This window comes from Cyprinus carpio, chromosome A16, assembly GCF_018340385.1.
Source record: "Cyprinus carpio isolate SPL01 chromosome A16, ASM1834038v1, whole genome shotgun sequence".
NCBI lineage: Eukaryota > Metazoa > Chordata > Actinopteri > Cypriniformes > Cyprinidae > Cyprinus > Cyprinus carpio.
In genome coordinates, this window is record NC_056587.1 from 21,294,155 (window position 1) to 21,309,799 (window position 15,645).

Here is a 15,645-nt window from a genome sequence, read left to right on the forward strand (position 1 = left end):
ACTTTTATTTCATTTTTTGTCAGTTTCAACTTTTTATCTCATAATTATGACTATGTCATAATTTTGAGTTTTATCATAATTATGTCTTTTATTTACAAGTTGGTCGAAATTGAGATTTAAAATCAAAATTATGAAATACCAAATCACAATTATAATATAAAAGTCAAAATTATGACATACTAAGATATAAGAAGTCAAAATTATCTTTAAAGTGTTGACTTATGTCTTAAATTCAACTTTTTTATCTTTTTTATGACTAAATTTGACCCTTTTCTGATAATTGTGATTTTTATAATCTCATAATTGTGAATTTCATGTCATAATTCATAATTCTGAAATTTTACATCATAATTTTGACTGTTTAACTTTCTGTCCTTGTTTTGCAAAAATAGGCTTTCAGTGTTATATGAGGAAATTTAAAAAGTGTAGTCTTGCTTATAAAATTGCCCCCAAAATAATGCATTAGGTACATGCTGTATGATGTCTTTTTAAAAGTAGTTTTTACACTTCAGCATGTGTTTAACCACACAAAGCATGTTTAAGTAAAAGTCTGAAAGCTTCGTTCACAGTGCAATTTCATAGAAGCATACGACTATGGAAGCCCATTTCCACAACATAAATATATATATATATATTTTTTAGGAAATCTGAATTATGGGATAAGAAGTCAAAACCATGATATACAAAATCATAATTAAGAGATAAAAGTTACAATTATGACTTGACTCAGCATTCACAACTTACCTTATCTCATAAATATTACTTAGTATCTCATAATTTTGACTTTTTATGTCATAATCCTGATTTAGTACGCAATAATTTTGACTTTTTTATCTCATGATTATGGCTTAAAGTCATAATGTCAACTTTTCATTTCATAATTACGAATATGTCATCATTTAAACCTATTTATCTCATAATTATGACTTTTTGTCATAATTATGACTTTTTATCTCAATTATGACTTGGGACTTTTCATGTCATAATTTCCTCTTTATCTCATAATTCGAACTTATAATTTAAACACTTTGTGTCATAATTCTGACTTCGTATGTCATAATTTCAACTTTTTATCTCACAATTGACTGTCATAATGTAAAATTTTATCTCATAATTATGACTTTTTGACTTGATGACAATTTAAACTTTTAAATTTTATCTCATAATTATGAAAAGTGTCATAATTCAGACTTTTTATCTTTTTCTAGTAATTATGAATTTTTATCTCATAATTTTGACGTTTTATGTGATAATTCGTTTTATAATAATTTTGACAACTTTTTTTTTATATCCTAATTATGTTTTACCAAAGCTTTTTTCTTCTTATTTGGCTTCCGTATGGTACTGAGTGTTACATGAGGAAATTAAGATAAAATGGTTATTGAGTGTGAACATTCATTATTTTTCATTACTATCATGATCTAGAAATATTGTACGTAACATTTTATTACATTTCACCTTTGGAATATTTTATTCTGAATGCTCAATTGTGGGATCATGCAGCCACATATTTCTATGATGTTAAACTTTATAACTGACTGTCTGATTTCTGTTGACAGATTTTTCTTTTATATCACACTCTCTTTCTTCTCACGTGATAAATTAATCCTAGCTCCAGGGAAACAGTCGTGGTCAAGCGGGAGCTCAGAAGCAGCCAGATCCCTGCACTGAACCTTGCATGCAGTTGTTTTATACAGAGTGTTTTGCTCAAAGGCAATTGCTGACAGCCTCATGATTACTGCAACAACCAAACTATTGCACTATTGAAAGACATGTGAAGACAACACCCAGATCAACCCATCAGAACACTGACTGACGTGAGCGCTGGATCATTTCAGGGAACAGGTGCTGGGAGACATTTGAGTTGTTCAGGTGGAAACATTCAGGCTTGGCATGTGGAGAGATAGCCAGAGTATGTTTGACACGGGAGGACGGCCAAATCTCACACAGATTTCCAAAAATTTATTTTGCCCTATTGGTCAGCAGATGTGTCCGTCACAGACCCTGCTCTGAATAGGATGGGATGAGGATTTTGTGTGAGATTCATCATAGTGACAACAGCTGAATGTGGTAAGGGCCGTGTGATTGGCTGAGTCCCGTCACATGACTGAGTTACATAAAATGTACATGAATCTGTCCTACATTCTGATGTAAACAAACTTTTCGAGTTCTAATCTTCTCTTTCATATATATTTATGCATTTAGCAGACGATTTTCATCCAAAACTAATTACAGTGTATTTATAAAAACTTATAAAAATCCAAAATCGCCCCAACTAAAAATAATAATAGTACAAAAATGTTAATAAATATCAATATCAGTATATCAATATTATAATAAAATTAATTATACTTTTACTAAAATGTTTTAATGTTTATTTTGAGAAGTTGCTAAATCCCTGCCACCATAAATAAAAATAAATTATTATAAATTAATATCCATATTAATACTAATATCAACATCAAAATTATTCTAAAATTAAAAGTAATGTTTAATGTGCTAAATTCATCCTGGTGGCCACAAAAAAAAAAAAAAAAATAATAAAAAAAATACTGTAATGAAAATGAATATCAATATCAATATTAACATTAATATCAATACAATTTCAAAACTTTTATTTAAAATGTTTTAGTGCATTGACTGATGCCACAAAAAAAAAAAAATAATAATAAAAAAAAAATATATATATATCACTATCGCTATTAATTTCAATATAACATTTCACAACTTTTATTAAAAAGATTTTAATGTGTTGATTTTAAGAATTTTCTAAATTCATCCCTGTTGCCATGGAAAATAAATACATAAACAAATAAATACTTAAATATTAATAATATCAATATCAACATCAATATTATTTTAAAATTCAAATTAATGTTTAATTTGCTAAATTAATCTCTGCCACCACACACAAAAACAAACTTAAATCAAAATTAATATAAGTATCAGTATTAACATTAACATCACTTTTATAACAAAATTAAAATTTCACAACCTTTCTGAAATTAAATAGAAAAATAAAAAATAAAAGATCTTAGTGTGTTGACTTTGGGAAATTCATATTAAGTTGTAATCTTTATAGCGCAGCACTTAAGAGGGGATCTGTCTGATTTTAAGTCACTTGGTTCAAGCACAAACCTCAGTAAATGCTTTCTTTTATATTTTTTTCCCGCCATTGTTTCTGTGTAGGAAAAGGAACATTTTTGCATGTTATGTATGTTATGTAATGTGTGTGGTGTCACATTCTTCCTACACAACTCAATGAAACTCTAGGGGCTCTTTTTGTTGCAGTTTAGTGCCACATGATATTTCAGTAACTTATCTGTGCACATTTGTCCCAGGGTCCCATTTCAGCAGGATACAGCTAAAGTTGTGCCAGATATGTAAGAATGGATATGTGTTTGTATTCCACTGGACACATGGAGCTGCCAGCTCATCTCACTGGAGGCCTTCGAGTAAGAAGTGAGCTCAAACATGCAGGGAAACCTGCACCGCAGCCAGTTTGAACCAGTTTCCAGCAGAGACGGGTGGAGGGAATGCAAACAGAAACACATCTCAAACGGAGAGACACAACACTGGAAGTTCAGAAATGTGTCTTTGGGAAGCTTTAACAGCAGTACTGAGTGTCAAAATGAGCCGAGCTCAGGTGGTTTAATCATCAATCTCATACCTTGAATGTACTGAGGATAAACACAAACACCAACAATCATTCAGCAAGGATGCATTAAACTGATCAAAAGTGACATTAAAGACATTTATAATGTTCTAAATAGATTTATGTTTCAAATAAATGCTGTTCTTTTGAACGTAATAATCATCAGAGAATCCTGAAAAATCAGTTTCTACAAACATATAAAGCAGTTTTCAACATTGATAATAATCAGAACTGTTTCAATATCAAACAAATTATTGAATTTACTTTATTAATGATAAAATAACACTAAACACTTTAGTTATGATGCTTAAAATTCAGCTTTGATCACAGGATAAAAAAAATTACATTTTACAATATATTTAAACAGAAAGAAGTTATTTCACATGGTAATAATATTTCAGAATTTTAGTGTTTTTACTGTATTTAAAATCAGATAAATGCAGGCTTGGTAAGCAGAAGAGCCAAAATAGAACTAAAATATATATGCCAGTGTATTCAGGATTAAAAAAATATATATATATTATTTTATATTATAAGTTGCAGTGGTGTACATTTTGCCACTAGCATTGTTCTTCATTTTCATTGCTCTGAAAATACTTTCATCTCACTTAAAGTAAATTTTCTTAAACTTCTGTCAAATTCAGTGAGGAGGAACTGGGATCACCGTGTTCCTCTGGCAGGACAAAGACGGCTCAAAGTTCTTGTATAGGTCGAGGGGGAGGGGAGTTGTTTAGGGTATGTTGGTACATGCCTCAGTCAGGATGACCACTGAGCTTCAGATAACCATACATTACATAAGGGTCAGAGGTCAAACGCAGAAACTCTGATTTATGGAATCTCTGTCTAGTAAACAGCAGGCTTTGTGATGTGGATTCAGAAAGTCAATGTGTCCTGGACTATATCGTTATCTATGCTCTTTTTTGAGAGCCATGAATGCTGTATTATTAAGTTTAAAATATGCATTCTGTTATTTTTTGAATGCATGCATAGCTCTCATATAAACACCCTCTGAATCCATGCCTGATTGAGGCTATTTGAACCCCGAACCACATCCCTACTGTTCCGGTTCAGTTTTTGGCTGGTCAGCATAGATAGTTTGCCCCTGCTGGTCAATGATGAAACTAAAACTATTGATGATGATGTAACTATTCAGAAGATATGGACACCTGTTTCTGCCACGGAATAGACGCACCTAATTTTGCTATCCCAACTATGCATAATCATATGCTTTGTTGCATTTAATTATTTGTATTTATTTAGCATAGATTTTTAGACACAGACATTTTTTGCCAGTTGACCACTCTGTAAAATTTAAAATGTAAAAACTGCAAAAATGCTATGCAAGTTCACTTACTCTATACAATGAGTAACTGTAATAGATTTTATGTGACATTTCATGTAAAATACTGTTAAAAATAAAATTTTTAGAAGTAAAAAAGAACAAATCATCTTATAATTTCCTGTCTTTTTTTCACATTTGATGGTTTTTCATTGAAATAAAAGTACCTTAAGGTTTTTATGTCACATCTTATTTTGTTAAATTAATATTTATTGCATTATTTTATTTTATTTTATTTATTTTATTTTTTTTATTGTGGAAAAGCTACTTGTGATGAACTTTGATTTATCATGTGACTTTCTCTTTATCTCCTGTGTTTTTAAGGTGATTGTCAGTATATTATAAAGTTAAGAAACTGATTTTAGTGATTTGGTATATTAACAGTTCAGTTAATGAAATATAGAGTTTTTACTGTAAATTTAAGGTCAGTCTGTAAAAATTCAAATGTTGCTACCGTATTTATCATGTTAAAGTTCTGGCAACTGAAGCATTACAGAGCAGACATTTTTGGTAGGAGGTGAGAAAGCCTGAGGTTAAAGGTCACAGTGCATGTATGCAGGTGTGTGTCATGCTTGGTTTATATATACACACATGCTTATGTGGCTTACATAACCTACAGTAAAGTTTGCATTCGTCATCTATGTTTGACAGGAAATCTTTCTTTTTTTTCAGCTGCTGAGTAACAATATTAATGGTCAGATTAATGATTTCATTATGTGTGGAACAAAGTGGGAAATAAATTTGTGTACTTCATATAATTATAATTGAGACAACATCACATTTCAAATGCTTTCAACATACCTTGGTTAAAACAATCTAATCTTTACCCATATTAAATAGGCATGCAAACATGTTCAACTGTATGCAAATTTGATGGCCTGGAAATAAAACGACAAGAAAGTTGCCGTTCTGGTTAGATGTGTGATTTTAATTATACGTGATGCCTTAAAGGAATCGTTCACCCAAAAATGAAAATTTTATGAAAATGTACACACCTTAAGGCCATCATAGGTGTAGATGAGTTTGTTTCTTCATCAGATTTGGAGAAATGTAGCATTGCATCAGTTGCTCTGCAGTGAATGGGTGCCGTCAGAATGAGAGTCCAAACAGCTGATAAAAACATCACAATAATCCACATCACTCCAGTCCATCAGTTAACATCTGGAGAAGACAACAGCTGTGTGTTTGTAAGAAACAAATCCATCGTTAAGGCATTTTAACTTTAAGTCATCCATAATCTACAATCCACTTCCTCCAGTGAAAAAGTCCATCTCCTGTTGTCTCTCACATCAAAATCCAGCCACATATTTGTTTAGAGCTGTTTTGGCTTGTAAACGTGTTTGATCTGTGCAGATTTCTCTCCTGATTCAGACCAGATGACTTTTTCACTGGAGAAAGAAATGTTATGGATTATGGACTCATATTTTATCTGGAAGTAACGATTTGTTGTTAAAAATGCCTTAATGATATACAGTATTTGTTTCTTATAATCACTTCTCAAGATGTTAACTGATGGACTGGAGTGCTGTGGATGACTTGTGGATTATTGTGATTTTTTTATCAGACTCTTATTCTGACGGCACCCATTCACTGCAGAGCATCCATTGCTGAGACACTGATGCAATGCTACATTTCTCCAAATCTATTCTGATGAAGAAACAAACTCATCTACATCTTGGATGGCCTGAGGGTGAGCACGTTTATTAGCAAATTTTCATTTGAACTTTCATCATGTTTATCTAATGTAAAAATCTCCATAGTCATTTTGAAACTCATGCAAATGTGTTGTGGGTCTTTCTGAAAATGCCTTTAATGCAGCTATAAATGTATATATCTAATTAATACTTCTTTTAATTTTTAAATTTTTAATGTCACTGCTCTGAAATGCAACTAATTCCAGTTGTCACTCATAATGTCAGCTGTGTTTGTACAACATAAAAATACCAAAGGGACTTTTATGACAGTTCTTCCTCAGGTTTAAGGTCATGCATGGAGAGTGTCACCACCGACCAAACAGTGAGTTTATTTACATTCAAGCGACTTGTTGCATTCAAAGCTTACGTTCTGATCAGATCATATTTGCTGGGAAGTGAACCTATGTGTGTGTGTGTGTGTGTGTGTGTGTGTTTTTTTATTGACACACCTATGTATTTCTTTTGCATGCATAATTGCATGATTATAGGGTTTGTTGTATATTGAATTATTGGCTGCATGCTCTAGTGTTTGAAGTTCAGCTACAGTGTGTCTATTCACTGCTTTAGTGAAAAATATCAGAATTACTCAAGGCATGTTTTAATTGGTTATGACGAATTGCTTGTCTTTGAAATTTTTGAAAATGCTGAAATCAAGTCATATTCAGTGATATTAAAATCAATGGAAGCATGTTGCTTTTGCAATATCTTTTCCCTTGGTGCACTTCAATCAGGAGTCACACTGGCCATGATTTTAATGCAGGACTGACGAGTTTCATTGCTGAATCTTGTTCAGATGTGAATTCTGCTGCATTTGTAGAGATGCATGGATGGCCGTTCAATCTGATTCATTTAATCTCAGGGAGGGTCAGAGAGTTTGAATTCTCATAGGGTCATATTGTTTTTGCAAAGTGCTATTTTGAGCGGGAACATGTTGTACCGCCGACACACTAATGCACATGTGTGCGTATATATATATACATATATATATCAAGTTCATGAACACTACACCAGCTCAGCACTGGGCGCTCGGCCTTATCACAGCGGGATGCATGCAGTGTCAGATAGACATTAGGGATGGATAGAGAGGACGAGTGTGTGAAATAGGTCAGTAGAGCCATGATATGACATATCACTCAACACATACAGTATAGGCCATGAGGAATGATACTGAGACCATGAAAAAAGTCATCTGTGTTGCTGATCAAGATTCTTAAAACACGTGTTGATGAGCATGTGTAACCTTGAGGAAGTGCTCTTCTTCTGAGCTAGAGATTGCATGGCAGCATTTGACAAAAAAGTAAGATTGCTTTTGGAAATGGATCCATGCTAATACAGAAGTTCCAGTTTCCTTGCCACCATTAAGTTGCAAACGGATAGTTTTGTTCTGCATTGCAATTTCTGTTAGTCAAAATAATGCTTTGAACTATATACATACATAAAAATACATAAAAAAGACTAGAAATTAAATTTTTGAGTTATTTAAAGGATGCAATTGTTGTAGTTATTTAAAGAAAATCAATGCATTGATTGGAAAACAAATATAAAACATCTTACTTGAAAATAAAAATGAAGGTATTTTCTTTGAAATAGTAGCCTATATGAAACACTATATGCGTCTCTGGCTCTAGTGTTTACACATTACACAAGAAAAGAGTTCATGTTGTATGATGCATATAGGGTGTGTAGCCTAAACATTAACAGGAGAATATTAGCCGTGCTTTAATAATTAATAACCCTTCATCAGTGATCTCTTGACCTGCAGTCACCCATCACTGCTGGATATTAAAGCCCAGCTGCAGTTTCAGAATTGCAGTTTCTCTATACTGAGAGACACATACATGAAGACAAAGACTCATTATGTGGCACGTGGGTCCTTCACAAGAACACTGTGTTCTGTACATTCTGTTGTACGTCTCACGGAGCGAGAAGCGCGGACCGCGACGGACGGACGCGCGCGTTCACGAAGCGCTCTGACGCCATCTGGCGGTGAGGACGCGTGATTGAACGCGACACGATACGAGCGTCACAAACAACATCTGGACACTGAACTTCAAGCCGCACTATAAAGGCTACCTGTGGCAATTAAAATAAAGCTGAAATAAAATAAAACTATTAGATGAAAAACGCACTAAAATGAGAAATGTTGCCTAGGCAACCCACTGAAATAAATAAATAATAATGAAAATAATTTACTACTAAAATTCCTCAAACATAAATATTTAAAAAACTAAAAAACAATAAATAAAAAGATACATTTCAATAAATGCACACTGACCTTTTGTGACAACATGCCCTTACAGCAATGTATTCCCCATTTTTTCCACACCATATGATCTATATGAAGTAGGATTTTATAAGATTGTCAGATCAGTTTGTTTTAAGTTAATCTTTGATATTTTGTTGCCTTTTTAATGGCTTTTCAGCAAAGCATGGAAAAAATTAAACTCAAAACATAAATTACAATAAATAATTGATTGAATTAAGTTCCATTATAAATGTAAGTGACAACTTGCCCCAACCTTTTTTGCCTAAATCTGCTTAATTTAAACTGCCTATTGTATGATTTTTTTGTAATGTTACAAAAAATAAACTATTCTTGAAATGGTACAAATGTAAAAGACAACATACAAAACCACTTTTTAGATTTTATATATATATATATATATATATATATATATATATATAGATATATATATATATATATATATATAGTCCCCACAAAACTCAGAAACCAGTCTTATGTGAATTTTTCTACACCACGCCTAAATGACCAGAGATCAATTGTAACAGCTGTTTTGATTAAATAACAATACAGATTTGAAACAAAAACAGGTTTTATTGTCTTATAGCTTTGGCATAAAGATAATTTGGCTTATTTAAGCCTCATTAAGTGCAGGAAACAACAAGTGCTTAAAGTTTATTGATGCTTATGATTACATATGACATGCAGAGAGCCATCTAAAACACAACATCTCGATTATCAACCACAGATGAGACCAGGACAACTGTAATGCACTTAATATCTTCAATTATAAACATGTCAAGAGTCATGACATTTATCATGAATATAAATCAATTGTTAAATGTTTAGGTTCGGGGTGTTTACAGCAATGGAAACTGTAATGCTCAACTGAAAGCTGAAATGCTATTTTAGTATAATTTATATAATATTATACATATTTTTATATTTTCAGTTTTTATTCATTTAAATTTTTTTTTTTATAATTTAAAGTTTTAATAATTTTATGTTTTTGTCATTTCATGCTTATCTAGTTTTTATTATTATTAATTAGGTTTAGATTATTTAGTTGAGTTATTTTAGTACTTCAGCTTAAACTAAACAAAAATGTGACTTTTGCCTTGGCACTAGCTGAAATAAAAAAAATAAAACAAAGTAAGTTTTTATATTTAATTTAATTATTTATTTTATTTTAGTTGTCCCAAGTTTCTCCTATGCATTCTAACCAGATAAACTAACTAAACCAGCTGGAAGGGTCTCACAGCGCAGGACTCGCTCACGGAGAGCAGAAGCGTCCGTAAAACAGAATGCTCTTGGTTGGATTGTGTCGGATGAAGAAGAGGAACGGATGGTCTGCGTTAAAGAACTGCGGGATCCTCAGACATCGGGTCATCACGACGACGCCGGTGGCTGCAGCCGCTTCGGTTCCTTCCTCGTTTACTTCAACGAAGGCTTTATGAATCACCTTCGACACCACCAGGTCGTTGTTGGACGACATGCCTGAAAGATTCACCTTCTGCAGGTCAAACACATCCTCCATCCCCATGCTGATCAGAAGACTCTTCATGTCATAGGTTTCCTCCATCTTGAATTTGGGCAGAGATACTTGAACTTCTTGTTGACGCATGACTTCAGGTCTCGTCCACTCCATCAGCTTCTCATAAGTCAGTGCCTTTTCAAGCTGCATAAGAAAGTCATGTTAATGTGTGTTTTTAAAACCATGAGAAACCAACATAAATACTAAGAACTTGGCGCATGTATTTGCCATTAGGAAATAATAAAAACAACAATCTATATACACTCTAAAATGTTCTTTAAATGTTCTTCACACTAAGAAAAAATGGTTCTTTAAAGAACTGTTCACTGAAAGGTTCTTTGGGGGAACAAAAAATAGTTCTTCTATGGCTTCGCTGCAAACCACGCCTTTTGGGACCTTTATGTTTAATGAAGTATAATCTGTGCTGTCTCACCTTCTGAAGGCCAGTGGTTTCGTCTTCAATCTCTTCAGGAAGGATGATCAACATACTGAGATTCTTCCCGACATACGGCAGCTCCAGAACCTGACTGTTCATCTCTGGGATTACAGCCACAGGAAACTCTGCCTTGTGATTCATCATCTTCACTGGTTTAGTTTGAGTCTGCCAAGCATGAACTGAAACACGTCACAACTCCTCCATATTTCATTTCAAATATTTTATTTGAACAAGAGCATGAACTCTCACCTTGTTCAGCTTAAACTGTCCATCTCTGGTGGCTTCCTTTGGGAATTTCTTCTCCCAGTTCCCCTTGAAGTAGATGGCGTTCACCAAGACCAGTTTCGTCAATGAATCGATGGATCCCTGTGGGAGCAAGTCCTTGATCTTTCCTAGAAAGGAAATACTCTAATCGTATCTCAAAGATAATCTAAACAACCCAGAAGGGCTTCACATTTCAACATTTTCTATCCTACGAAGACTAATAGATCAACTCAAGACAAAAAGATAAGCTCAAGACAAATAAATGTATTCAAATTTGAATTCATGCTGGGTTTCACCTTGAGTGTTTTTCTCCACCCATTTGTTGATGTCGAGACGCACAGCGTCTGGTTTCTTCTTGAAATCCACCTCCTCCAGTCCGGCTTCATAGTATCTTTTTGCATCATTAAGGAATTTCTGTAACAGAGCAAATCAATTGAATTAGAGATCATTTCTATAACTTTGTCCTTTAATAACATGAGCAAACCTTGAATTATTATCTTTGAGTCTTACCTCAACAAACTGGTAGGATTGCTCTCCGTAGAGACGGTTGGCGAGACTCAACACATACGGGGCTCCTGGTTTCTTCAGTTCACTCATGAGCTTGTTAAAGCTGGAATGAATTTGATCCTCAGTTTTTTGTCCAGGTGTGAGCTGAGCAGGAGATTTCTGTTTGCATAAATTATATCAAATTTATTCAGATGAACCCATTTACAGGCAAATACAGCTGTCATCGCAAGTCATGAAGTATGTGTTTTATGTAAATACTCATACTGAACCTTGAGTTCGGCAGGTATCTCAAACTTCTGGGTTTGTTGCGTCATTGACGGTCCATGTTGACCCTTGACACCGCAGGCAATCTGGGGCTTCTGAGCTTGTTGATGAGATGCTGGAGTCGCTGCGTCAGGTTTGGGAGAACTGGTAAAACCCAGGACCTACACAGTTTTATTATGGTGGAATTAAATCCTTTTAGTATCCCCAGTCAAAATAAAAATTGTTTGTAAATCACTCATAATGCTGTATTATCACCAAATTATGGATCGAGTCTTTTTGTCAGCTTCAATTAGCACAGGTTTTGTATTTCTTTTTGGAAATGATTGATCGTAGGCCTGATTGATTTGAGCTCATGCACCTCAGCTTTTGAGTGAAAAAGCATTATTTGTGAATAATTTTGACATGTTCTCTCGAAAACTGAGAGGCACAACACAATAAGAACAACAAAAAAAAACATCTAAAAAAAAAAATAAAAATCCTGTAACAAAAAAAAATAAAAATGTTGATAAAAATATTGAATCCAAGATTTGGCGATAATATAACATAACGAGAAAATATTTAAGCATTTTTTTTGTAAGTTGTTTTGAGACGGTGCATTTTCAAGTTGTTATACCGTGTGTGAGCAAAGAGATTACGTTTTAGTCCAATGTGATAACATTAACTAGCATTTTTGGGGAAAATAAATCATCTTTGGGACAAAATGACTGTGAGGTTAATAAAGATAATCTCACTGTTCTGATAACTTCTGTTAAATCCATTTCTTAAATACAATTTAGAAACTTTAAAATGCACTGCAAACAATGACATTTCAAGGAAACGTCTCCTGCTGCAGAAAACATCCCCTAAACCATCACACCTTTCACTGACTTCTTTACACACTTGGTCTTCAGTCTCTGGATATGTTCTCCTCTCGCCACACAACGTGCTCCTTACGTGAATGACCAGCCTTTTTAGGGGACTTGAATGAATTAGTGCAATATTCTAGAAATCACAGATTTGGAATGACAAGCTTCTTGTGAATGCTTAACAAATAATGCTCACTGAACATGAATCCATAACTGCAGATTGGAAATATACTGCACAAGCTGCAACAGTGTGGTGCGAGTAAATAATAACATTTCTGGGTGAGCTGTTCCTTTAAAAATTTTTTTTGCAAAAGGCTTATGTCACTTCCTGGTTTGATTCTCTCTCTGTCTCTGTTCTCTTTCTCTCATGTCACGCTCTCTCTCAGTTAAAGTAGGTGCAGAAACTCAGGTTGTGTGAGTTCACCTTAAACATCTGCGCCGCTGTGTTTCCTTTTGCTCCGAGCGACACCATGGCGAGAGCTGAAGAGATGCTGATCGGAGAGTAGAACACATTTCCTGATGCGTTTCCTCCGCTGATCTTCTTGAACAGGTTTAGAGAGAACTGGGTGTTTGCTGCAGGCAAAGGCTCCATTTTCACAAGCTGAGCAAGAAAGAATAAAGTAAATAAAGTGACAATAATTCCAAAAATAAGTTGTCATTTCATATAAACATCTAATGTTTGTCAAAGAAACATGGATGCTTTATGTCTCATATGGTTCTACTAACATTAGAACAGTAGTTTAGTAGTGTGTAGTGTAGTGTAGTGTTTTTGCACTCTCAGATTCCAGATTTTCAAGTAGTTGTATCTCAGTTAAATATTGTCTGATCCTAACAAACCATACATCAATGGAAAGATTATCTATTCAGCTTTCAGATTATGTATAAATCTCAATTTCGAGAAATTGGCACCTATATAGGTTCAAATATAGGTTCACTAGTCAAAGAGACATGGCAGTGAAAAACAAGAAAAAGAGTTGATTTGTGAAGAGAGTAATAATTGTTTTTTCTAAAAAAAATATATATATATATATATATATATATATATATATATATATATATATATATATATATATATATATATATTTGCACTGGATGTGCTGGTTTGGGGCTCATCGCTGGCTGCAGTCATGTCTCATCTCATATATAAAACACCTGTGATTCACAACTACTTGCTAAGAAACTCGCATTCACGTAAAGTAGCCTTGTAGACAAAGGCAAAGCGCACAAGATATAGTACTTTCAGCTCTGTAATTAGCAATATCAGCTCTTTTGTAGCAGAAATAAACTATTGCAGAAAAATCAAGGTGCCATGCAAAATGTATGGTGTAATTGCAACACTTATTACAAATGTAGCTAGTGAAATAAAGAGTGCAGATACTTATTCAAAAATGTAGTGATGCAGAGAGTAAAAGTTGCTAATATCTTTGATCTTTTACAAAGTATTCAAAAAGTTACTCAAGTACAGTAGTCAATTACATTTACTCAAATACTTTAAATCACTGTATAAAAGTACTGCAAACAAACAGAGAACTGAATTAAAAGCTTTACCGAGAGTGTTCAGCAGAAGTGAAGAAGTTTCTTGTGTGTCGGAGATGAATGAATTCACCTCGATTCTGATAAATGTTGCCTCGCCCTAAAGCCCAGCCTTCCTGTAAACTTCCAGAACTGGATGTGGAGGGGAATGTGGGTGGCTGAAGTCGAGGGGTGGGGTGGAAAAGTGTTGTCAGGGTGGTGTTTCAACATCTGACAGGAGATCAGCGATCTGCATTAACAAAGACAAACACTGTTTAGCTAATAGAGAATGTACAAACGTTCCTCCAAAAACTATAAAAAAACATTCTTCCAAAAACATTAATACAATAATAACACAAAAACGTTAATTAAAAAATAATGTTCTCAGAACGTTAGCACAAGAACATTATTTATATATTGTTTATGGAATGTTTTTTTTTTTCTGAAACATTTTAGTTGGATGTTCTTGAAACATTTTTTAAATGTTTCTAGTTTTTTTTCAGAATGTTGGGAGAATATTCAAATGTAACATTCCCATAATTTTTGCAATTTATTAAAATAAGATGGAATGTTCCCTTACTGTTTGCATAACCAAGAACCAAACGTTTTTAAAACGTTTAAAAACTTTGTTTTGTATTTTCAGAGAAAAAAAATCAAAAATAATGTTTTCATAACTTAACTGGAACGTTAGCAAAATGTTCTTAGAACATATTTTGTTAGTTGTTGCTGTGGAAGCAATAGCTGTATCTTGTCTGTTAATTTTTAGTTCTGTAAAAAAAAAGTTTTATACAGATATCCCACTTTCATGATTGTTCATGCATAATTAAACACATTATTAGGATATTTATTATATTAGGATAAACATCTACAACACTGCAATATGATCAGTAAGTCATGCAACAAGAAAATAAGTTGAGCAATTTCAAATGTTTTTTTAAGAAGTTATGTAAAGTTCAACTTGATTTTTTTTAAGTCAATTTAATTTCATTTAAGTTGAAATGACTTGAGTTGAAAGTTGATTATACTTAAACACTTAAGGCAGCAACTAATCTGAAGTTTTTAAGTTGAAGTAGGTGGACTTTTTTTTGGACTCAACAACAACAACAATAATAAAAATAAATAAAGTTTAATAAAAAAGTTGTTTGCAAATAGTCATACAATTTACAACTTTTTTATTTTTCAAACTTATAAGAACAAACAAATGCTTATTTTCCCCATATTTACATTTATATTTACTAAATTTAGCTAATAGAAGAAGCAGATTAAATAAATAACATTCCTTATTATAAGGCATGTCATAGGTGAAAAACACAACAACAACAAAATTTCAAAGCACAGCTGATGAACAGAAAT

General features: G+C 33.2%; 1 protein-coding gene across 1 annotated transcript; it reads right to left on the minus strand.

Annotated features, from left to right (window-relative positions):
• Positions 1 to 9,504: 9,504 nt before the first annotated feature.
• LOC109083951 (leukocyte elastase inhibitor-like) lies at positions 9,505 to 14,482 on the minus strand. Its single transcript, XM_042773258.1, has 8 exons — positions 14,329 to 14,482; positions 13,205 to 13,381; positions 11,941 to 12,096; positions 11,675 to 11,830; positions 11,461 to 11,578; positions 11,150 to 11,292; positions 10,898 to 11,065; positions 9,505 to 10,608 (listed from the first exon to the last, which is right to left on the minus strand). The coding sequence occupies exons 2-8, from the start codon at positions 13,370 to 13,372 to the stop codon at positions 10,204 to 10,206; spliced, it is 1,314 nt and encodes a 437-aa protein (XP_042629192.1). The 5' UTR covers positions 13,373 to 13,381; positions 14,329 to 14,482; the 3' UTR covers positions 9,505 to 10,203.
• Between the last annotated feature and the right edge of the window lie 1,163 nt (positions 14,483 to 15,645).

Coding starts and splice junctions, on each gene's coding strand:
- LOC109083951 (XM_042773258.1), bottom strand. CDS start 13,372: ATGGAGCCTTTGCCTGCAGCAAACACCCAGTTCTCTCTAAACCTGTTC. Junction 11,831..11,940: donor AGATACCTGCCGAACTCAAG/GTTCAGTATGAG, acceptor TTATGCAAACAG/AAATCTCCTGCTCAGCTCAC. Junction 11,293..11,460: donor GGTGGAGAAAAACACTCAAG/GTGAAACCCAGC, acceptor TTTCCTTTCTAG/GAAAGATCAAGGACTTGCTC.